Below are 24,959 nucleotides of genomic sequence, written 5' to 3'. Positions count from 1 at the left end.
CATCAACGAGAAAATATTATTTCAATTTGAGAACAGAGTATTTTCGTTACATTTCAATAGATTTGAGAGTAAGCCATAAGCAAGCTGTATACAATATAATCTCTATTTAAAATCTGTGTCGGTTGTGCCGAGCATATTGGGTGTAACGCATATAAAATGAAAAAGCCGCAATTGTTAAGCTTGCAGCAGAAAACTAGCTCATTAAATGCTGAATACTTTGCGGCTTTTTGAATGTTTAGCGGGAAATCGAGCCACTTTAATTTTGTTAAGCAGTGTAATCATCTGTTGGCTGAGATAATTGCGTTGCCGATAATTGTCATTAGAGTCGCCATTTTGGGGGTTCGCTTATGAGTGGGTAGCTGGGAGACCCTACCCTGGCCGGGCAGAGTAGCCCAGCTCCCACAAACCAAGAAGAAGCCGAAGCATAAGAAGAAGAGTAAGAAGAAGAAAGCGAAGAGGAAAGAACAACACAACACGAGGGGAGACCCCAAAGAGCATGCTATCAATTTTATTTTTATTTATTTTATGTCCGCTCCGCAACTCTCGGCACATTTGTTTGTTTTTTTGGCGCTCAGCTTCAGCGCATTTTGTAGCTCGTAAAAGTTTTTGATATAAAATGTAAACAAGCGGCTGGCGAGGGCGGCAGACCGAATCGCGTGGGTGTGGAAAATGAGGAGCGGTGACCGGAGGGCGAAAATGGGGAAACTGGGGAAAACACACAATACGATACTTTAAATTATATGCAAGAAAAGAAAAGGAGTTAAACACGAACCTGACAGGCTCGCAGCCAGCCATCGGCACTCTGGCCGGCACACCAGCTTGGCCGGAAACGGCTATGGCTACGGCTAAATTGTTTAAGCACAGGCATTTGACAGAGCTGCCCCGTTCACGCACTTGCATGCATTAATTAAAGGTTCAGAACCACAGACAGGCATCAGCTGCCTGAACGTGATTGCAAATATAGCCCCCAGCCAGGGCGTGGAAGGCGGCCAGCCAACCAGTTAAACCTGAACTGGAGCCGGATCCGGAGCCGCAGCTAGAGCCGGAGCTAGAGCCGAAGCCGAAGCCGAAACCGGAGACTAAACCGAGCTATATTTAGCGGTTGGCAGCTTTGTAAACAAACAAAAAACACTGAGAAAAAAGCTAGTTTATGGTGAACAAGAAATACTCTACTTAAGCTAGCATTTACAATTAATCTCTTTCTAAAATTAACAAAGAAGAATGATATAAGCCTTTTAAATATTTGTATATCAAATTAAGTTATCATAGATCCTCTGGTCTCTGAGTTCGTATAGTTAATACCAAGCCGAGTTGTTGCATAATATTACTCAAAAAGATTATAATTTCTTCTGCAGACAGTAGCTCATCTTGTGCCAGTGAATAGGATCATATTATATATGGGTACATATATGATATATATTATGGCTTAAGTGCCTTTAGCCAAGAACACAATATGCTTTTATCAAGCTTAGGCATGGACTTTTTAATTATTTATAGCATATCCCAAAGCCTTACTTTACTGTTATGAAACTTATTTTAATGGGCTTTGCCCGACATATCTTAACACTAAAACAATTTGTAGTTACTTTTTGTATAAAAGCGACCATATATCAATTTTGCTGACAGCAGTACTTCGGGCCTCTAAGTTCCTTGGGTCTGGCAAACGTCTCAGCCGAAATTCACGCTGCCTGTCATACACCTTACTCAAACTATTTGCCAACGTAACATGGGCAACTAACCCACAAAGCCTACCCTGCACAAGCAAAATAAAATAAAATAAAAGAGCAGCCGTGAGTGGACTTGCCTAAGCAGTGGCTTCCGCCCTCCGCCCTCTGCACTCTGCCCCTGCTCATTTATCAGCTGAGCAAGCGGCGAATGTGGCCCCACCCAAAAACAATGGCAATGCACAGGCACAGGCACAGGACCATTTGCCCCGCTGCCCGCGCTGTGGCACCCTTCGCGGTGTGAGTCCTGCCAACTGTGCGTAACTATAATTAATTTCATTTTAGACTTGTTAGCAAATAAACGAGCAAACGATGCGGTCCATTGTTTGGCTACAGACTTGCCATTGCAAAAGTGAAAGTCACCCACAGCACGAACAGGGCCAGGAGCGGGGGCATGAATGAAAAGGGGGTGGGTGGGAGTTTGTGTGTGCAGGCGTGGCACTATTTAGTTAGTCGCGCGCCGCAGGGCGTCCTCGGCACTTGTCCGCCACTTGAACGAGCTGCCAAGAGCTAGCGGCCCGCCTTCCTCTTGCCATGCCACGCGCTCCGACCGCTGGCAACTGTTGCACCTAATTCCCATTGATTATTTGCTAATGAGAAGGAAATCGATTGCCATTTCTGATATGACTTTTAGTCGCTCTCTCGCTCGCTGTGGGGCTGTGCGATTTGAGATGCTAGCAAAGTTACTTGATATCACCTGGCCAACAGTCGACCCGCTGCTTGAGCCATACGACTTGTTGTGCACTTGAATTATGCAGGCACACAGCGCGCACACACACACACGCACACGCACACACACTAACATACACTGAAACAGGCCCATGGCTGATGTTGCCAAGGTGGCTGCTGCGGCGCATGCCAAAGGAAATTAGATTTTAGCTCCAGCAGCAGCAGCAGCAACAACAGCGGTTCTCAGCACAAAACACCGACAACAATAGCGGCAAACGGGACGTTGAGAGGGGGGGTTAAAGTTTTTGATGTTGGCTCTTCTGGGGGGGTGGCCACGTGTGGGGGCAGCTGGGCTAAAACGGCTTAAATGCTTTGGCATCGCCTTTTCGCTTGATTTGCATAATGGCTCTTGGGGCTTGTATGGCGCCGAGAAGTATGCTACACATTTGCACACACACACACACGCACGCACACACACACACACACATTCTAAAGGGGGCTGCCCAGGGGCGGTTTAAGCACTTTAAGCGCGCCCAAGTCGATGTGCAGCCAAACTACTTTATAATGAACTCAATGAAGCGCTTTTAAGTATGCTAGCCATTTGCCAATCGCCTGGTTAGATGTTGCCCAGGGCCAATTCGGAATTACAGCCAGGCCCAAATCAATGCATACAGTCAAGCTCTCTCGAGTAAGCTTTGTATATGCGTTGCCCGTGAGCAAGTCAGAGATTTATATGCAGCTGCACTACTTTACAACAGACGCAAGTGTGTGCGCTGTTAAGTATGCAACACTTTTGCGCTGAGCACTGCCCGAGGATGCACCATATATATATGTGTATATACATACACATAAATGTACATACATTCACAAAAAATAAGCGAGATAAATAACAAAAAAAAAACACTGCAGAACTCTCATGAAAAACTGCAGAGCCTACTTGAATTCTTGAGAATCGAGGAGTAGAGCACTTGGTAGAAATTCGTTTTATTTAAATTTGCAAAACAGCGACAAATAAGTTTGTTCTGCGTTTGATAGAAGAGAACTATGGATGCATGCATACACCAACACACACACACGACCACACACACATACATACGTATATACACATATATAATACTTATATGCATTTGTAAAAAATACCTGTATTATTATTAAGCTCACTGTTTTAAGATTTGTGTAGAATATACACATTTTTTTATAGTCAAACAACTTTAGAATGAACTGTGTTCTGTAGCCCGTGGTGGATCGAAAATTTGATATGCGACTCAGAGAGACAGAGAAAGAGAGAGAGAGAGAGAGAGAGAGAGAGAGCGAAAGAGAGCATAAGACAATTATTTGGCTTACTTTGGCAATCAATATTATCAGACCCAATTTCGGATCATTCAGGATTTCTTAATGGCAAGAAAAATGTATCCCAAACTTAAAATTATAAAGCTCATCAATAAATCACAATTTAAGCACCTTGTGCTGGGCCAACAAAATGTTAGCATTTTGCATTTATTAAATTTCAAGATTTGAAGTCCTTTCAAATGCCTTGACACGGCCAGTTAACAGGGTTTTAGGTGCCCCATCCACAGTGAGTGCGCTTCGGCAGCTCCGTCCGTTCCGTCCGTTTCGTCCAGCTCGTGCGTTCCGTCGCTTCCATTTCGGTTGAGGCGTTTCGCATTGTCAGCGGAAATTATTTTGCTGTCAGCTGCCAGTCAGCATGTGAGGCCAGCGACTTGGCTGCATGTCCAATGTCCATTCATTCGCCTTCTGTGCCCTGTGCATTTCAAGCAGCCCAACAATGGGCGCTAGCCCCGGCCCGCTCCTCCTATGGCGCCCGTGCAGCATCATCAGCAGAAATCCAAATGGTTCCTGATGCGTGTGCCATCCGCTCCCTGGTCGTAGGTTCACTTTGCGCATATTAAAAACCCCTGGTCGCTGTGCATATCAAGACCGGAGCGCACTTTAATTATTTATTTATTCAAATGGTCTTGGGCTAAGCTGACAGCTGATATTTGATATAGCGTGCAGGGCGCGGCGCGGGGAGGGTGCTTTGCATTTTTTACAAGCTATTTTTTGGGGTCCATTTCAAAATAAAAGCAAAAAGCAGCTTATAAATCATGCAGGCCAAAATGAATATTTATTTAAAACTACTTTCAGTAAACTCATTTCCAATTTCAGATGATGGATATTTATAGGTCCGTCTCATAGAGGGTCCAATGCAATAAACGGTGCCACTTATTTCCAGTTCAAGATTGAATAATAAATCACAAGTTCAACTCAATTTTAATAATTAAACATAACAAACAAAAAAGTGTGGGAGGAGAGAGAGGAATTTTCCAAAACCCCATCATGTTTTTAGATAAAAAAAAAAAAAAAAAAACAAACAAAAAGAACATCCTTCTCCATTTGGTAAACACTTATTGGCATGATCTACGCTCTAGCTGAAGACGATTTTGTTGCCCTGAAAATAGCTAAAACTTAGCTTTCAATGAAAGAACTATTAGCTAAATGGGCACTTTACAACACTTACAAATGCCCAGCAGCTGCTGCTGCAGTTGCGTCTAGGTGAACAGTTCGACAAAACTGAAGCAATTCAGTTAAATGGCGGACACTTACCGTTACCGCCCTTTCGCCTCCCATCCTTCCCCCTCCCTGCCCCCTGCCACACACTCTATCACTCTCTCTCTTTCTCTCTCTCTCGTTCGCCGGCAATAATATGCAATTCGTAATAATGAAAAGCGTGCAAAAGAAAATATAACTAGGGGAACCTAAACATTTTGTGCGTCTAGCACCTGTCCGGCAACAAATGTGACGACGCCTAAGTAGATTTTCGTGTAGCAGGAGGCAGGAGGCAGGTGCCAGGTGACAGGGGCGGGCGCAGTGCAGCGGACCGGGTAGGCGGACGGGCGGGTGCTGGTTGCCCAACAGCTATTTAGTTAATTTTTCGAGCGTCGTCTGGGCCATTGAAAAATTACTCGAAGCTCTCTAGCCAACATTTTTCTTTTGATGTAATTGCCCGGCAGTGCGGGTGGTGAGGGGTGGGGGGCAATTGGGGCGCTAATGAATGGTGAGCGGGCGGGGCAAGAGGCGAGTGGCATACTGTTGGCCAGTTGGGTGCGGCTATTCATTGATTAACTGCTGGGACTCAACACTGCTGCCCAGCTTAGACGCCTCTCGGGCTCCTTATTCATTTGACATTTTCATTTTGGGCTTTTTGAATTCTCTTCTGCTTCGTGGTATTTATTTATTTTTTATTTTTATTTTTTTCATTTTGTTGTCTTGGGGTTCCGGCTGGCATTCAAAGTTGAAATACCTGAAAATGTTTGGTAATTTAGATCAAAGGCGGCAAGAACGTGCAGGCATTTACGTGCTATATACCCCTAGCTGCCCTGGCACAGTCCTGGCCAGGCACCCGGCACCCGGCACTCGACACCCTTCACCACCTTGACAACCCAGCGCGGCGGGCAGAACTTTCTGTGACACACGAAAATACTTCTTAAGTCGGATTAAGTAATTTTCGTGTGCCATTTTCAATTTGTTGTTGCTGTATGTTGCTTTCAGCATTTTACTCCAATTTTGTTTTTTTTTTTTTTTTAAGAGCCTACAAAATGCTGGCAAAGTTTTTGAGCCTTTCTGGTAGGCTTTGGTGGGGCTTTTCTTTTATGTGCCCACCACGGAGCGCAGCTGCACAAATAATCCGAAAACAATAGAGCATAGGGATGGTACTTAAGGCAATTACACGCAGTCAAAAATCGATAAGTTGGGCAACGGCATCAAACAAAGGAAAGTCGATAGTTGCTCTTATTGTAATTACACTTTTGTTCAAATAGCTCGAAAGTAAATAAGAAAGAAAGTCGTAAAAGAAAACTCAGTTTTGGACAATTGCTTTCTTCATGTTTTCATTCTGATCAATGCATTCGATTGGTCGAGCAGTGTTGCAAAACGAGCCTTTCAACTTGTCGTTGACAGAAAGCGAAATCGAAATGCAGTAGTGCCCATTAAACATGATCCAATCGGCAAATGGGCCCATCTTCAACCATTTTCAGATCTACCTTGGGTCCAACCAGATCCCGTATATTATTAATGCCATACTTGATCATTGTGGGCCGTTCCAGCGAGAGGCCCCAAGCAATAACATTCACATCTCTCGGCAGGCCCATGGGCAACAGCAGCTCCGGTCGAAAGACGCCCGAGTTGCCCACTTCAATCCATTTGGCCAGGCCGGGATGATAGCAGAATATCTCCATGCTGGGCTCCGTGTAGGGATTATATGCTGGCTTGAACTCCAACCGCGTAATGCCCAATTTGCAAAAAAATGCATGCAGAGTGCCAATTAGATCGCCCAGAGTCAGGCCAACGTCAGCGATAACACCCTCAACCTGATGGAACTCGGCGAGGTGCGTTGCGTCCAGCGTTTCGTTCCGAAATACTTTGTCAATGCTAAAGTACTTAGCGGGCTTAAAGCCGCCCGCCTGGTTGGCCAGCTGGAATAGAGTGCGTGCACTCACGGCCGTTGTGTGGGTGCGCAACAGATTCTTTTGCGCCTCAGCCAGTTGCCACTCATAGCCGTAGCCCAGCGAGCCATAGCCACCCACCGAATGCACGGTCTGCACGCGCCGCACATAATCCTCGGGCAGTTCGAAACAGTGGGCCGGCTGTTTGATAAAGAACGTATCGTGGGCATCGCGTGCCGGATGCTGTTGCGGCTGGAAGAGTGCATCGAAATTCCAGAACGATGCTTCCACATAGTTGTTTGTGGCCATCTCCGAGAAGCCCATCTCGAGAAAGATTTGACGAAACTCGGTGCGCACCTTTAGCAACGGATGCAGCTGTCCACGCATTGGTGACGCGCCCAGTGCATCAAAATTGTAGGCCTTGAACCTGAGCTGCTGCCACTGGCCGGTGGCCAGCATGTCCATAGTGAGGTCCGTTTCCAGCTTAGTCAGCGTGGTGGCAAACTTTGGTCCTTTGCTGAGCCGAAAGCTTTTGATGCTTAATTCCTGCAAGAGCTTGCGCTTTTTGTAGTCAGTCAAATCCGAAACCGACAGCTGCGCCTCGCCTCCTGCCAGCTGCAGCTGCAGCTGCAGCAGCTGCTCCTGCACATGGTCCACTATGTTGGCCACCCTGCGCCGGATTAGTGGCGGTTGCACGCTTTTGTCCAGCCACAGCCAACCTTGTGACATGGCCTTGCTGAAGCCCAGCTTGGCATTGCAGCCGCCCGAGGCCAGCAAGTCCGCCTGGGCTATGCCCCCCTCGCCGGGCACCGCAGCATAGATAATGGCCTCGTGGCTGCCACGCAACGCCACAGACTGTCCCTCCTCGGTCAGCTGAAGGGATTTGTGCGTAAGTGCCTCCGCTTTGAGCAGCTCGCCATGCGCCTGAATGCTCTTCACTGCGCCCACTATTTTCTGATGTTCAATGCCAAATTGTTGGGCCAAATGCAAAGTGTCTACCTCTTCGCAGCTCTCCAAATGCAGCAAAATGCGTTCTGTTAAATCGAACTCCATCTGGGAAGCCATTTTCACTTTTCACGCAAATCAACTTGATAACAAAATGGCGTGCACGAATTTACAGTTCAACTAAAAGGCAACGATTGCTGCTGTTTAGCCACTTTATCGATAACTACTCGTTGCGATAGTTTTAGATTATGGATGAGCTTCTTGAAATAGCTAGAAATGGCCGAAATGGCGAAGAGCTAGCTTACCTTACAGCTAATAGCCTAATTCCACTGTCAACATTTGTGACATTTGTTGTGGCCTGTACGTTTTCCCATAAAAAGCACATTTATCACATTTGAATAAACATTGTAAATATTAAATTGTTTGAGCATAATGGAATCCGTCTAGATCCACAAAAAGCGTATAACAGCTGTGGGAACAATCTACATATAATCTAGCATTGTGCATATTCTGCAACAATCTAATAATTTATATTTTTTTATCACAATTTCGATAGGTGTCGATGGAAAAGAACAAATGCGATATTTTTGACGATTATCGTTTATCGCCTTTGTGTGAATATCAAAGCGTGTTCCTGTGCATATAATTTGCCAGAAATTCTTTGTTTTATTTTTTTTTTTTTTGATGGTACTTAAGCTAAATGGGCATCAAAAGCAAATCTCATGCTTGAGTTAAGCGCATTAAAGGAGCTGTGCAATCAAGCTGCCAGTTTACTGGCATTAGTAATGAAATGTAAACACGCAATGTCAGCAAACTTTATATACACAGTGTCAATACATATGTTTGTATGTATGTATGTGTTCATGCGAATTGTAACAGACACCAGTTAGCAAAACAATGTTACGCATTTGAACAATTGCCTTTAGCTTTGTTACAAACTTTGTTGTAGATGAATTTCCCTTTGCTTTATCTGCGCTGAATCAAAATGTGAGACGAACTGCTGAAACTCAGCTGCAGCGGATGCCCAGCAGAAAATGTTGGCGCTGCATTCTTCTCAGCTAACTGAGCTGCTATTGAAGTCAACCAAATTGGTTGACTGCAATATACCCTGTACACAGTCTAAGAACTAAAGAATAGGCCTTAACTCTGGAATAGGACGCTACTCAACAAATCTTTAGTTGAGACTAAAGAATGCTGTGCTATGGCTTTTGCATCGCTTTCTTATCTTTCGGTGGATAAATGTGGTCCGATTGTGCAATGGTATGTCGGGTAAAAAGCTCAGACAGGAGACGCATCAAGAGTAAAGTACATCTCCAACTCCAAATCTTTTACCTGTCTGCCAAATATTCACTCAACAAAGTATCTTTCAATGCTGCTCTAAAGTAACTCGAAGGAGTATCGAACAGCCATTGTGTAGAGGGTGTACATTCAAATATTTAAAGGGTATTACAAAGCTGAGTACGTACCTGCTCTCTGCCACAGTCTTCACTTTGCTGTTAACTACTTTCGTCTTTTGTGCATATTTGCATAACTTTATCAACTTCTAGCTCAGCAACTTTATGGATTCGGCGTGTGTGCTATGGGAAACATGAGGCTTGCAATGCAAATTGACAGCTGTCAATCAAACGGGTCAGGCCCGGACAAACGGCAGCAATCGGCTGTATTATGCGAGGCAGCTTCCACTTGAGCCACAAAATGTGCGACAAGTAGATATCTATGTATATAAGTGCGTGTTGCACCAACAGATGCTACCAGAATATATCCAAGCAACTGCAGCTGGCGTTGCACTTCAAATTGATTAAGCGGCCCGATGCCGGCGGCGGGCCAGGTGGCAATTGGATTGGCCAAGTTAAGCTGCCAACTTTTTGCCCCAACTTGCGGGCCAAAACTTTGCCAGCAGCAGCTGCTTTTAATACCCTGTACCCGTTACACGGCCGGCAAGAGTTATATATGTTTAGCTAAAAAACTTATCCAGCCATTTGTATGCGTTAACCTGAAAGTATATGGAGTACATGTGCTATATAAGTTTACTTGGAAATCAATTTTCTACTCGCAAACGAACCAAGTATATTTCACTTTTGGAGCCTGTCATTATATAACAAATTTACTCTTCTTGAGTTGGCCAACTCTGGCCCCTGAAAACTTTATGACGATCCGACAAAATGACCAAAAGTTAAATGAGAATGACAAATCTAGGGTATGACCTAACCTCAACCAGGAATCATCTCGATTAGAGCACTTTTACTTGTTTAAAAACTATTTTATTGAGTGTTTTTTTCTTTAATAGGAGGAAAAGTATTCAAAGCCGAAAATTGTGCAACTTTCACGCAATAAACCAACACCTATTCTCCGTTTCGCTCTCACAAGGGGGACATGGCATGAAAGCCTCTTCTAGAATCTTATCGAGAGTTAGAACTCGAAATGCGCTGTCTTCCAGTGCGACGCCATGTGGGTTAATGCAACCCAATTGTTCTGCAAACTAAGTAGGATATCTATCAAGTCAGTCACTGCAAAAGTTCTCGCAATACTTTGGCTTAGCTCTTCCCGTTCAGTCGGGTGTATCCGTGTGTGTGTGTGCGTGTGTGTGAGCAGCTGCCAACTTTTCTAGCAACTCGCACACACTTGACAACTTCCGGTCGTGTTCATGTCTATGCAGCTACAACACACACACACACACACACACACACTTCCGCCCACACACTCTGTGTGTTTGTGTGAGCGAATGGTTGGATTTCAGAGTTGACGTCTGCCAGTTATTAAGTTTGCGGCCACAAACTTGCCGTCCACTAAAGTTTATGCTTCATTTTGATTGGCTTTGTAAGGTCACCACCCAATCACTCAATCGCCCACCCAGTGGCAGCGGCAAAAACCACGTGTCTTTTTTTAGTGGCCAACTCATAAAACTTCATTTCATTTCAGTTTTTATCTTCGCTTCCAAATGCGGCTTTCATACACTTAGATGTTACACATTTTGCCCACAGACTAGTTATAAAGCTTTGCTATATAGATATAAATATAATTATATATGTATATGTAGAGTATATATATATATTTTTCTGGCAAGCGTTATGTACGCTTTATAGCACACGTTATTCAGTTTTTAAGCTGATTTAACTGTGTAGTTTTGGGATTTTCATTTTGGGGATAATGTTGTGTGTGCTCCGCCCCATTTCTTTTGCTTTTATAAGTATGCCCAGCATATTTTCGCATTTATAAGTGCCGCTTGGGGCGTTTGTTATTTTAGCTCCTACCAACCATCCGCTCAAAAGCTGGATTGTTTTCTTTTTCCACTTAGCCTTTTTTTTTCTAAATGTTATTATATGCAAGTGCCTCAAGCTACCAAAGACAGCACCTAACCCGCCCACAGTTCGGCGCTGTTGAAAAGTTTACTCTTCATTTTTTCAATTTCAATCCGAATTTTTGCATAAAAATTGTACTATTTGTACTGCAATTATTTGTAATGCCCATTTAGTGCGCTTGCATACGGTTTGAATAAACGTAATTAATTTGAGTATGAGCATGAACATGAACATGAATATGAATATGAATATGAATATGAATATGAATAGCTTAACAAAGCGTTCAATAAATACTTTTGTCTGGCCATCTATGGTTTCACTAATTCTCACAAATTGAATGTTAAGCTGCTTGAATCGAATGAAATTTTACATTTCCATAAATCGAAAAGGAGCAAAAAGCAATTTGACATGGGTTTGGCATATCAGTCAGAGGCACTGTAAAGTGAGCAGCCTGCAAAGCGTTCATTTTACATGTAACATGCCCTTTTCAGGCATATTAACCTGGAATCGGCAGTAGCAGCAGGTTCGAAGGTAGCCAGTCGGAAAAATAATAGGTCAGCGATTGATTCGGTAATTTGTTATCGTATCTGCGACCAAGAATAACACTGTTTATGATTATCGGAGAGTAGGTTTACCTATCATCAAGAGAAGTACTTCTTAGCATATTAAAAGACCTTCTTTTATAAATGCTTCACAACGATCGGACTGGATGGTCCGATGCTATTTAAGAATACATTTGCCCTAGTGTGCAGCAGAGAGAAGCTGCCTAATAAATTTATTTCAACAAGACGCACTGATTCAAAGTTGAATTATAATACGCTCTGCAAAATTAATGTTATGATTAAGAAGTATAATTAATACTTAGTCTTGTGACGTCACAAACGAAGTAGCACAAATTGCATGTTTGATTCGTAGTCAGTTCAATTCGTTCAAAAGTATACTAATATAACATATAATATTAGCTTTGTATATGTAATTATGTATGATTTAAGTGAATTTGCTTTAGAAACTTATATTTAAACTTAACTTAGTCCTGATATTCTTTACAAGTACGGATTTATATGCTTTTACGTAGTTTTGGTTTTACCCCAAATATTTGGATTTGAATTAAAAAGACAAAAAAAAAAGTTAATAAGAAATTCAAAATTGAATTTTACTTATGAAATCCCCTTAATGTGTTTTTAAACCAACAAATATTCTTTTCTTCAATTTTTTTCAGTGTATCTCTGTGTCTCTGTGTGTAGCAAAGTCCCCAATCCCCGCCCCACTTAATCGAACAAAAAAAAAAAAAAAAAAACCGAAACGAAAAATAATCTCAACAAGCAAGCTCTTGATGTATGCTATTTGCTCGAAACTTTTGGACACTTCGGCTAGCCGAAGCCTAAATACTCTTTCCACATATAACATTGATATGGAGGATATTTAGTAGATATTTCATACACACGGATTAATCAAACACAAAATGGCAGCCAGCTTTGTAGGAATCTCAAACTTGTCCGATAATATCAACAAATTATATTCAAGAAAAATTAAATAAAATTGTCTGATGGAAACTTGAAGTGGAATTCCGAAAATAAAAGCGCAAAAAAAAGTTCACACATTTCACATACTTGAAATTACGTCAAGTATACTTGAAAAAAGTATGTGGGCTGCATTAATGGAATGTTAAGCAAATTGAAGAGGTTGGGGGAAAAAAAATGGAAGATATTTGCAATAGCTGCAGTTAATAAACTTGTTCAGAACAAGTGAAGCAATAACAAATGCATGGGGTAAATGCTTTGCGAAGGGAAAGAGTATATAAATTCCAACTGATTTCATTTTAATTTTCGAAACCAAACAGCAAAACTCTATCTAAAAGATAAACCAATAAAAAAAAAAAAAAAACAAATAAATCAAATTTGTTGGGTGCATTGGTGAAAGGTATGCAAAGGCGTTGTTAATTCAATGAAAAACTAATTCACGTGCAAGCTGAGGCAACCACACGCACGACCGAAGGAACACGCCAGCAACAGGACAGCAACAACAGTACAACAGCAACAACTACAGCAACAACTACAGCAACAGCAGCAGCAGCAACAACAACAACAACAACAACAGCAACAACAAAAACAACAACTGAGAGTCATATAGCAATATTTGTGGCAAATAGCTCAGTTTGCAATTGGATAACTAAAGGGATCTGCACCGCTGCAGACGCAGAACGCCATGCGCCATGTCAAAACTGCGGCATTACAGGTCCATGGATCAGACCAGCAGCGGCGTCGTCATACGCAAAAAGTTAGCTACTTAACAAATCTTAAAATCACATCTTAGCAACTGACCAAGCATATCTAAACACACAATAAAACACAGCAACAACAACAGCAACAGCTCGAAAAGCAGCTATTGTTACTTTAGCTTCTATCGGAACGCACTTTACTGCAGTCGTCTTTTGCGTTGCCATAAACATTTTTCAACTCCACCACAGGCACACATCAGCTCACCATAGCACATCACCCACAGCAAGAGCTTAACGAGCTTAAAGTTCAGCATGTCACATTTGCAGATTTTTTAAACACTTTGCATGTGCTTTTATCGCATAAGATTTTCGCATGTTTTCATTTTAATTAAGCACTTATCATTTTGCACTCGATTAAACAAAGCTCACAAGCGTTATCGTGAGTCAGGCTTTACAGCCAAAGCTCCAACGGTGAAAGCTTTCTTGAGCAACCAACATTCGTCCTGCCTTAAAAGACAGGAAGCGATAAAGTAATGTACAGCTCCAATCTTTTACACAGTTGCATGTTAATGATCAATTAAAATGGACGCCCGAGAGCTTTATAAACAATTTCTTAAATTGCCTCAAGTTGTTCAGTCCGATTTTGTAAAAACATATATCATTGAAAAAAGCTTTTTACATTGACAAAAGCTTTTACTCAACGTAGTGTCCTTCGTCTACAAATTTGGGCACAGCACATAAACTACCTAACGGTAATAAAAGCTCAAAGGGAAACTTGAATGAAAGCTTTCACTGTTTCACGCTTCCGAATACATGCACTTTTAGCTTTTACCAAGCTAAAAGCTCTTTCGCAAACCATTAATGAAAAAAAAATCCTTGCTCGACTTGGCCCGCGCCCAACTCAATCCGCACTTTCCTCACATACGCTCCGCTTACTTATCCCTGCCGCTCCCTGCGGTATTTACATGGCTGCTTCTTTATGCATTATCCTTGTCGTTGCAGGACTATGACAGCCGTATGCTTTGTGTGCAACCTGCCCATAATGTCGCATCAGGTTGGTCTGGTGTGGCAGGGCGGCAATGGCTGGGACGACTTGGTGCGCGAACAGGTTAGTCAAGCTCATGGCCTAAGCCCCAAAACTCTCGCCTAAATCTTTGTCTGTCTTTCTCTCTCCCTCTCTCCTTCTCTCGCTCTCTCCCTCTCTCCTTCTCTCGCTCTCTCTGCAGCTCGAAGAATCTACGATACGCCAGCGTCTTGGAGGCCGACGCGATTCGGCCGCACAGATCACAACGCCGCCGAGTTCATCACCGCCTCCTGGCTTGCAACGACGCCGGCGCAGCTCGCTGGCTCAACTCACTGACATCTTGCGCGAATGGAGCGGCGGTTCCAGCAGGCAGCAGCAGCAGCAACAACAGCAACAGCAGCAGGCGGCTCGCAACAAGGCGCATCTGAATCGCCGCGAAACGCTAGCCGATCTGGCACGCAGCCTTCCCTGGCGCACCTCCACCACAGATGCCAGCACTGGCGGCAACGTTGGATCCGGCTCCGGCAGTGGAGTCGGGAACACCACCTATGTGACACCGCGCAAGCGACGCGAATCGAGTGCCGATTCTGGGATACGCAGCATACGCTCTCGCCGAGACTCCAGCACCACCGAGTTCGTCAAGCACTGGAACCGTCGCGAGAGCACCACAGTTGAGGAGCAGTCCAGCAGCGTCGTTGTGCCCATTGTTGTCGAGTGCTCGAAGAGTGTAAGTTGATTTTTGTTATACATTAAGTCCCCAGCAAGGTTGGCATTCTGCGGAAGAGTATGCCTAACCAAACTCTATCGCAGTCTCTGTCTGCATTAGCTGCTCTCTAAAAGTACAACTCCATTGTTTGGAAAACCTTTATAAGCAGAAACTAAGATAAAACGGGCCAGATATAGTTGATGGGAAGGGGCCTTTGTTATCTAGCATTTACGGACTAGTATTCCCTGCATGCTATTATAATCAAGAAGTATCAGCCTTTAGGTTTCCACAATTAAAAACTATCCTTGAGCCTTAAATCTTGGTTAATCAAACTATGAAGGTTTGAAAAAAAAATCGCTGAAATTATTTTCTCCATTTAAATAAAATAAAAATAGATAAGGCAAGACCTCACACCTTTGATGTCAGGGCAGTATAAAAGGATACAAGTGCTAGCTACCGCTATGGATTGTGGTTCCGTGCCTAAGAATCCTGCATTAGCTAGAAAATTATATAGTTACTAGAAGACCTTCCAGCTCATCCAAGCTTCTATAGATATACATAGGTAGAAAAAGTGCTTGAGTTATCTTCTTTGAAATCGGTCGAACCACACCTATTGAGTGCCCCGCCCAGAATACAGAGTCTCTCATTGAGTCAGTCCAGCATCCACAACCAACTAACCTAACCTATGCACACCTCTCTCTCTCTCTCCCCCTCTCTTTTTTTTTTTTTGTTTTCTCTCACTCGCTTTGGCGCACGTTGTCCTGTAACCAATGCATGCCGCAGGCCTCGCGACGCGGCTCCGGCGAGAGCTATTTGTCTAGCAGCCGACGCGACAGCAATGTTGCGAGTCGCGTGACAACGCCGCCTCCACCACCCAAATACCAGGTGACCAAGAAGCGTGACTCGTTGGCCGCACCGGAATTTCCCAATTTTCGGCAGGAGCAGCGTCCCTCGACCAGCTCCGCCGGCTCCTGCTCAGACTCTGTGCCATTGATCTCAACCAGCACTTATCACCATCAGCAGGTAGATTCCGCCTGCCAGGCATTGCCGCCGCCGACCATTATAACCAGCTCGGTAACGCCGCCGGCCACTAGTCCGACGGCGCCGAAGGGTCGACGAGACTCCACCACGCAGTGCGGACGTGTCAATCGGCGCGACTCCAAGGCGGGCATCAGTCCGGAGCGGGCGCCACGGCTGCAGCGACTACAGCGGCAGGCAACCGCCTTCGATGAGAGCTGCCTGCCCGGCGGCAGTCGACGGGGCTCCCAGCCAGCACTCAGTCCTGATCCACCCGAGGACTGTGAGCGTCGCACCTCACGGCGCGATTCCCTCTCGCCGGATAGCGCATCGCGCGGCGGTCGACGCGACTCCCGCACACATCTCTCACCGGATCGCTCGCACGAGCGGGACGGAAGTCCCAGGCGACATACACTGCGACGGCAAAGCAGCTCGGCGGCCCGTTCACCGCGCTCCCCGGACTCAAACAGTTGCTCCTCATCGCGTGATCCCAGCCCGTGCTCGCGCCCGCAAACGACCACCGTCGAACAGAATCAACGGCCCGCCATACGGCGCCAGTCCACCACCGAGGAGATTCTTATAGCGCGTGGCTTCCGTCGCCAATCGACCACCGAGGAAATGATACGTTGTCGCAACTTTCGACGCCAGAGCTCCCAGAGCGATGATGTCTGTCGGTGCGTAACGCAAACCCATCCCACACATACCCCCAGATATCCTCGACTAATCAAACGTTTATCTCCCATGCAGCTATCGTGGCAGACGCGACTCATCGGCCCAGATCATTGATGGCACCATCGGCACCATGACCGTGGAAACAACAAGCACCTTTTTTGACTCCAGCACCCAGACAGGTGAGTCCCACATGCATATATGTCTCTAACTTGTTGTAGAACAAATATCGCGTTAAGGGTCAGGTCGGGACTAGAAACTGATTCTACAAAATTTAATAATCCATTGAAAGTTACTCTTCTGAACATATTTGATAATAATTTCTGATATGGCTAAGTTCAGTTTTTATCGATAGTTATCTTATGTTATATTTTACAAAAAGAAATTGCATATAAGTATGAGAATATAGTTAATTTAACCAATTCAAATTTTGGAGAAAATAATCCCCGACCATTTTAGTCTAGTGGAGTGGAGTTTCGAAGAGTTTTGGATGGGTTATACCATCTGCTGAGGCTTACCAAAGGAATAATATATTTTTCTATTTTTAATGTATTTTTCGATAGCAAAAGTTTAGGGAAGGAAGATTTAATAAATTGTCGTCACAGAGCATACAAATCGTCGAAGACAAAGCCAATTCTCAATATTGGCAAATACAATGATGTATTATGAAAAACCAAATATCTGCAATCGGATGCTAGTCACAAAAAACAATTCCCACTGCGCAGCAAATCAAATTGTTTTGCTGTACTTTTGCTTCTTGTGGTCCATTGCGTTCGAAAATGAATTTCTGAACGGGCACCGAGCATAAATCAGATATCAATGCGGTTTGTACAACGCTGCGTATGCGCAAGATTTTCATGCAATAAACGCAGCGTGAGCCACACAAATTAATTTTCAATTCTGTTTTGGCTTTTTGATTGGACTTTTCGAACAATTGAAAATGCATGCACAGAGTTTTTTCTTTCTCCCTGAACAATACGAACTGCTTCCTGGGTGTTCATTTAATTGACCTGCCTTTCAAAGGATTAGCTGGTAGATAGACAGAACGTCAAGTTGTCTATCTTGCTGCAGGCAATATATATATATATATATATCTGTGTCGCCATATATATCTGGCAGCTCTATAATAGTACCCATAACAAGAATCGGTCGAATAAATGAGCACCTTTTATGTAAATCCTTTTCTCTTTTCGACATGCAATCCCTATAATGTTTACTTCTCATATCTTATTGGAATTTGAATACAATCTTCCATTAAAAAATAACTTCGTAAATTAACCTCTACCAAAACAGTTTTAAATATTGCAATAGAGTACAGATGTGCTTAACGACTGCAAGGGTATTTCATAGCCGTTCTTACTGCCATGCATTTGAAAAGCGAATAAATTCGAACAGCTCCACAGGTGTTAATTCAATTTGAATCTCTGTATGAAAAACTTCTTTGTTTAAACATTCTTGCAATAGAAAAAACACAACTTCGGGCACACAAAGGTATCTACTTTTGAGTAAGATCACCACGGAAACTATATTTGCAATGCTATCGAAGCAGAATTTTAAATAACTTAAAGTGAAAGCTTTTCGCCAAGCTTGTATTGGATACATCTCTCTATATTATCATACCAAACGTATACTCTATATGCCCAAGGACATCCTACATACCAAATTTGTTGTAACTCTTAAAAGCACCACGACATGTACAAAATACAGGATGTCGATAGCAATTTTGTGGACATGGATTAATTTATTTATGATTTCACATAAGTTCGACCATTTCGTGCATTTCAAAATTGTTAAGCCTCCGAGAGCAATGCCCTCATATACATGGACAGACGTTCGGACCGAGAGACGGACGTGACTAGCTCGGCCCGGAAGCAGCTGCTGTTCAAGAGTATATATATATTTTATGGGCCTGCCTCTGCCAGTTATATACATATTAGAAAAATATTATACCCTTAAAAAAGCCTGCTTCAACTCGGGCCAGTGCATCAAATTGTTGGCGCGAATCTTGAAATTCAAATAGCTAACAGAAAAGGGGGCTGCCAACTTATGCGCATATCCCAGAGAGCTTTGCCGTAAGCTTAACTCAATGGCAGTTGTTGCTGTAGCCAGGAGAAACGTTATAAAAGCTAGCAAAAGCTTTGAACAGCTGCTGTCGCTTGGCCCATCAGCTGTTAACTGGCGCCGCGCTGCCAACTTGGCCGAGAAAAGGGATGCCAGCGCCAGGCTGAGGATGGCAATGACAACGCACGCTTGCCGTGCATCAGTTGGTGTTGAAAACCTCAACGTGCCACAACAGCAGCAGAGCAGAGCCCCAAGCGCCAAGACGAGCACACCGCGCCCCAAAACATTCAGAGTCCGCGAGCTAGGAGGCGAGAGGAAAGTCGCCACGCGGGTTCCCCAATATCGTGTCGAGTCGAGTCGAGTCGAGTTGATTCGAGTTGAGTTGAGTCGAGAGTTGGCTAGTAGAGAGTTTCGCATCAGATATAAACGCGGCCTTTTTTTGGTATTGTTCGCATCGTAAACTGTAAATACAAATGAAAATTGGCCCAAAGCGTTACGTTTACCATTTTCCCGCTCCGCGTGCTTACTTGCTCCTGCCGGCCCGCGTCCCCTCGACCGACACGACCCCGCTAGCTCAGTCTCTGCGCATAAATTTATTGTTCGTTCCCGCTCTTTCTCTATTTACATTACTTTTTTTTTGTTCCTGTGCCGCACTTCACATATCCAAAATAATATAAAAAATCAAATAAACAAAAAAGCAAAAAGAAGTCGAAAACAGTAAAGCGCGCAAAAAGTTATTGTTATTTTGTTTTTGTTTTTGTGCGCGGCACTTGGAGGCGCGTGTTGCATAGTTTTGGGCGCGTGCAGCAACAACAACAAACGGCAGCGCGGTGGCCGAGTCCGTCGCCACCGACGCTGCGGCGCTGCGCTACGGTCGCCGTCACCAGCAGCAGCAGCAGCAGCAGCAACATCAGCCGCAGCAGCAATCGACCAGCAGCAGCGCCAGCAGCAGCAGCAACCGCAGCCGCAGCGGTCTGTATATAATTTTAATACAAAATATAGATATATATATATATATATGTCGTGTATCCAATGAATTATTGTGAGTATTATTTTGAATGCTAACGATTAAGTGTTAGTAAGAATCAGAGAATTTGACAGAAGGTACTGCTATTTAACATAACTGTCCTACTTGTATTAGGGTTGCTACTGAAAGCATGGTGTGAGACAAAAAAGATAGTCTCTGCCGAGCATGGCCCGAGTGTGTTGTATAACGTCCAGTTTGCTATAGTGTTGAATGTTCACTAACAGTACTAAAAGTCAGAGAAGAATATAGAATGACAAGAGCATGAGTAGTATGCTCGAGGACGATGAAAATTATTCATTCTAAAAGTGGAAGTCATAGAGAACAGACGTGCTCGCTCCTAAAAATATAATTATTTTGTGACTATAACGACACTCGGGACTTGCTGTACTGCCAGTATGCCTAATTGCAAGGAAAGTGATTTCTCTGTTCCGACATCAGAAGTGGGATTAGGCGATGCCCCTCCACGAGGCAATTCTGACGATTCGTGGCGTCAGCTTTTGGAATCTCAAAATCGAAATATTCTTGAGATTATTAAAGCAATGCAGATATCAAATTCAGCATCCTCAACAAAGAAGAGCATCTCGTTGCCAAAGTTCAACCCGGACATTGCAGGCGCAGATGCAAATGCCTGGTGCAAAACTGTGGACATAATACTTGACGATAATCCTATTGAGGGCAGTACACTGGTGATGACCCTCAGCGGCTCCCTAGAAGGAAGCGCCTCGCCCTGGCTTTCTCAAATATGCTATACTGGAATGAACTGGCAAAATTTTAAGGAATTGTTTTTGCAACGTTTCGTGGGAATGGAAACATCGGCGGCAACTTTAATGAACATTTTTAATGGCCGACCGAATGATGGCGAATGCCTCTCCGTATATGCGAGCCGTCTTGTGACCTCACTTTTATCCAAATGGAAGACAGCGAACATGGAGGAAATTGCAGTCTCAGTTGTTTTGGCACATACATCGAAAATCGACAAAAGTCTGCAACGTATGTTATATACGACTAATATTAAAAGTCAAGACGAGATGCAACAGCATCTGAAGGCCTATGCTTATGGAAGGTCAAATGGAGGTCTACAGCCAAATATCCCAATGGAACCAGATCGCAAGAGATCGAAAACATATGGCATTAAATGTCATCATTGTGGAAACCTCGGACACAAAATGGTCGAATGTCGCAAGAGGAAGTATGAAGAAGGCAACGTGTCAAAAAACTCAGCATTACCTAAAGTTCGATCTGCCGTTACCTGCTTCAAATGTGGCGATGCTGGCCACATTGCGTCTTCATGTACGAAAGGAGTTTCTACGAGCGGTGTTGGATCACATGACAAGCGTATAAACATCTGTTGTGTGTCCGAGCCAAAAGGAATCCTGCGTCAATCTGGTGAGCTCGTTCCATTTTGTTTTGACTCTGGAGCGGAATGTACGCTCATCAGAGAGAGTTGTGCCGAGAAATTTTCCGGAAAAAGAATTAATAATTTGATAGTTTTGAGGGGTATTGGAGAAAATCCTGTGTATAGCACTATGCAAATCTTGGCTACTGTTAAAATTGATCAGTACTCCTTAGAAATATTATTTCATGTAATAATGGATAAGTTTTTGAAATACGATGTATTGATAGGCCGTGATATACTCGGATTAGGCTTTGGAGTCTCCATCGAGGCCGACAAATTTGAAATGCACATAAACCTAGCTGAGATAACCGACGATTGGCTTCTAGCCGAACAGCAACGAGATTCTGACATTGCTTCCATAACCTTAAAATTGCGAAACCATAAGATGGGAGAAGCTATCTCAGCGTCGTACGAATTGAGAGCAGGAGTATTATATCGAAGGATTCAAAGAAATGGCAGCACAAAATGTTTGCCTGTAATACCTAGAGCCTTTAGATGGTCAGTCATTAACAATGTTCACGAAGCCATAATGCATTTAGGGTGGAAGAAAACTCTAGACAAAATGTATGCCAACTACTGGTTCGAGAAGATGTCTAAGTATGTGAAAAAGTTTGTAGAAAATTGCATTACCTGTAGAGTGTCAAAACCACCATCTGGTAAGCTACAAATAGAAATGCACCCGATTCCTAAAGATGACATACCCTGGCACACTGTGCATATTGATATAACCGGAAAATTAAGTGGCAAAAACGACTTAAAAGAGTACATCATAGTTCAAGTTGATGCATTCACAAAATTTGTTCACCTTCAACATACGCTGAACCTTAATACGGAAAACTGCATTAAGGCAGTCAAAGAAACTGTTGCACTATTCGGAGTGCCGGCACGCATCATAGCTGATCAGGGTAAATGTTTTGCTAGCACAAGGTTTAGGGAATTTTGTTCTTCGCAGAAGATAGGTTTACACCTGATTGCGACGGGCGCCAGTCGAGCAAACGGCCAAGTAGAGCGTGTCATGAGCACCTTGAAGAGCATGCTCACAGCGGTTGAGAGTAGTCAGCGATCCTGGCAAGACGCTTTAAAAGACATACAGCTGGCAATAAATTGCACGACAAATCGTGTAACGAAATATAGTCCGTTAGAATTGCTAATCGGTAAAGAGGCAAGGCCGTTAGGAATGATAACAATATCAGATGAAAAAACAATTGATAAAGATTTAATAAGAGCACAAGCGAAAGATAACATGGTGAATAACGCTAAATATGATAAGGCTAGGTTTGATAAAAATAAAGCAAAAATTGTAAAATATAAGCTTGGTGATCATGTCCTACTCAAGAGGGAAGAACGAAATCAAACAAAGTTAGATCCCAAGTTTAAGGGACCTTTTGAGATAATCGAAATACTTGATGGAGACAGATATTTATTAAAGTCATTGACGAGTAAGCGCACGTTTAAGTATGCACATGAGTATTTGCGAGCTTTTCCAAGCAACAATGTATCGGAGGAGTTGATAGATTTGAGAGATGATGAGTGTGACAATGTTGAGGACATTGCTCAAGACACTGTGGCACTAAGAGAGAGTACGGTTGGGCTCATACACGATGGCTAAGACCGCACCATAATACTCACGCCGTGCACAAGTGCTCGATCATGGCGTGCTGAAGCGGGTGATATTATGGCGGGGGTCAGAGGTTGAAAGACCTGTATGGATCCGCTCCATGTTATCGTTGCTGGGCAGCAAGAGCCTATAGACGTGTGATGACAGAACAACAACAAAAAAAAAAAAAAAAAAAAAAAAAAATAAAAAAAAATAAAACCTACAATGACCGATGATACTGCTGTTTGTAAAGCTATTCTTAAAGTAAAGTAATGACTAATAAATTTTACCCAACAATTTTGACTATGGCATGATCTAAGCGAAATGTACACACGAGGACGTGTGAAATGTCAGGAAGGCCGTGTCGTGTATCCAATAAATTATTGTGAGTATTATTTTGAATGCTAACGATTAAGTGTTAGTAAGAATCAGAGAATTTGACAGAAGGTACTGCTATTTAACATAACTGTCCTACTTGTATTAGGGTTGCTACTGAAAGCATGGTGTGAGACAAAAAAGATAGTCTCTGCCGAGCATGGCCCGAGTGTGTTGTATAACGTCCAGTTTGCTATAGTGTTGAATGTTCACTAACAGTACTAAAAGTCAGAGAAGAATATAGAATGACAAGAGCATGAGTAGTATGCTCGAGGACGATGAAAATTATTCATTCTAAAAGTGGAAGTCATAGAGAACAGACGTGCTCGCTCCTAAAAATATAATTATTTTGTGACTATAACGACACTCGGGACTTGCTGTACTGCCAGTATGCCTAATTGCAAGGAAAGTGATTTCTCTGTTCCGACATATATATGTATATAACATTTCATTTAGATTCCAATCCCAAATCGTATGTTTATTTATCTAGACAAGTCAACTGTTGCTTTTGTCCACATCCATCTCTTCATCTATGTCTGCTGCAAATCTTTGAATAATATATATTCACATATATCTGAATAATGTATGATGGTTCATACATGGGCTAAGATCGATTGATTTGGATACTGTTTGATCATATCCGAAGCTTAAGCTCTGACTCCAGTGTTGATTTCTTTCTATAGTGACTTACAGTAGACTAATCTTTCCCAGCTTTTCTCCGTATTTATAAACCCAAAAAAAACTAGTATACAGAGCAATATATTATATCATATTATAGTGTTATCTAATCATATCTACATTTCTGGCTATTCCCCCTCTTATAATTGTAAGCCTCAATTTAAGCTGGAAGCTATATGTCAAGTTTGGTGACTCGAACTTACGAGATTTGCTCAGAAAATAGGATTTTGATATTGATTTTTATCGATTGCTTGGAAACGGGGCAAGTTATCGAATATCGAAAACTCGTACTGCGCGGGCACTAGAAGGACCTATATTCCATATTTCAAGACGGATCTGGCTAGATCAACTCGGCTATTGATGCTTTTCAAGAATATTTATACTATATGGGGTAGGAGATGCTTCGCTTTGCCTTTTAAATACATTGGCACAAATAGATTATACCCTTTTTTAATGGGTTCAGATAGATAGCTTATCCACCTACTTTCAGAGTCTCAGCTTTTGCTCGCATAGATAAAACGTATCATATTATCCTTCTTGAAATCCTTTTTCAAAAATCGTAAGGCTTAATTATTTTTAATCCATAGCGAAAGTGGATGCCAATTTTGGATAGAGCTACATTAAAACTGAAATACGAATTTTAAGAATGTATGACAAGCCAAAAATCTGAGTTGGGGAATGTGTAAAAGCGTTTTGAAGAGCCTAACCTAAGAGTAGGCACTTGATTTGAATCGTGCAGCGAACCACAAACTTGTCTTTGACTTTCAGCCCTGATTTATAGTTTGAGAACATAATCGCTTTTGGTTGGTTTCCGATGTGGCCCAACGAATGCATCCGAGTATTCAGACACACAGCTCTCCAAGCTATGGTGTCTCTATCAATGGGGCATAGATAATTTATTTCTTTAAGCGCTTCCCCAGATACCTTCATAGCCAGCCCATAACTAAATATATCAAATTGTTCATAAAGGGCATATTCACACTTACAGACGTAGCTAAAGGGCTGATAGAGCTATTTGCTCTTGGATTCAGTTTCAGCTGTTGCTCCTGTCTGGTCGTGATACACATGCGTATGCTTTATATGCATTGTTAATCTATGGGCGATATCTATTT

At 43.0% G+C, this 24,959-nt stretch overlaps 3 protein-coding genes across 8 annotated transcripts in view; 1 reads left to right on the top strand and 2 right to left on the bottom strand.

Annotated features, from left to right (window-relative positions):
- hep (hemipterous) overlaps positions 1-24,959 on the bottom strand; it is a 138,831-nt gene that overhangs the window by 31,869 nt on the left and 82,003 nt on the right. For both annotated transcript variants that reach the window (XR_004305275.2, XR_004305274.2), the window contains exon 10: positions 9,247-9,773. The gene's annotated coding sequence lies outside the window, so the exon portion shown is untranslated. The remainder of the gene's footprint in view (positions 1-9,246; positions 9,774-24,959) is intronic.
- The window catches only part of rsh (radish), a 136,729-nt gene that overhangs the window by 51,195 nt on the left and 60,575 nt on the right, over positions 1-24,959 (top strand). For 2 of the 5 annotated variants that reach the window (XM_032440669.2, XM_032440668.2), the window contains exons 2-7: positions 12,299-12,414; positions 12,920-13,356; positions 14,300-14,405; positions 14,524-15,048; positions 15,811-16,718; positions 16,792-16,895. In XM_032440669.2, the coding sequence (XP_032296560.1) occupies positions 13,292-13,356; positions 14,300-14,405; positions 14,524-15,048; positions 15,811-16,718; positions 16,792-16,895 (1,708 nt within the window). In that variant the 5' untranslated portion in view covers positions 12,299-12,414; positions 12,920-13,291. Of the gene's footprint in view, positions 1-12,298; positions 12,415-12,919; positions 13,357-14,299; positions 14,406-14,523; positions 15,049-15,810; positions 16,719-16,791; positions 16,896-18,972; positions 19,747-24,959 lie in introns of those variants that run through there. The other 3 variants (XM_032440671.2, XM_032440670.2, XM_070209946.1) reach the window with 3 other exon arrangements.
- On the bottom strand, positions 6,134-8,009 carry LOC6633711 (phenylalanine--tRNA ligase alpha subunit). Its single transcript, XM_002057079.4, has one exon. It carries the CDS (start codon positions 7,898-7,900, stop codon positions 6,380-6,382), a length of 1,521 nt encoding a protein of 506 aa, XP_002057115.2. The 5' UTR covers positions 7,901-8,009; the 3' UTR covers positions 6,134-6,379.

Source organism: Drosophila virilis, chromosome X, assembly GCF_030788295.1.
Source record: "Drosophila virilis strain 15010-1051.87 chromosome X, Dvir_AGI_RSII-ME, whole genome shotgun sequence".
Lineage (NCBI taxonomy): Eukaryota > Metazoa > Arthropoda > Insecta > Diptera > Drosophilidae > Drosophila > Drosophila virilis.
This window is presented reverse-complemented; position numbering and strand designations above follow the sequence as displayed.

What these genes read in the sequence shown, in the direction of transcription:
- LOC6633711 (XM_002057079.4), bottom strand. Translation starts at nt 7,900, where the DNA reads ATGGCTTCCCAGATGGAGTTCGATTTAACAGAACGCATTTTGCTGCAT.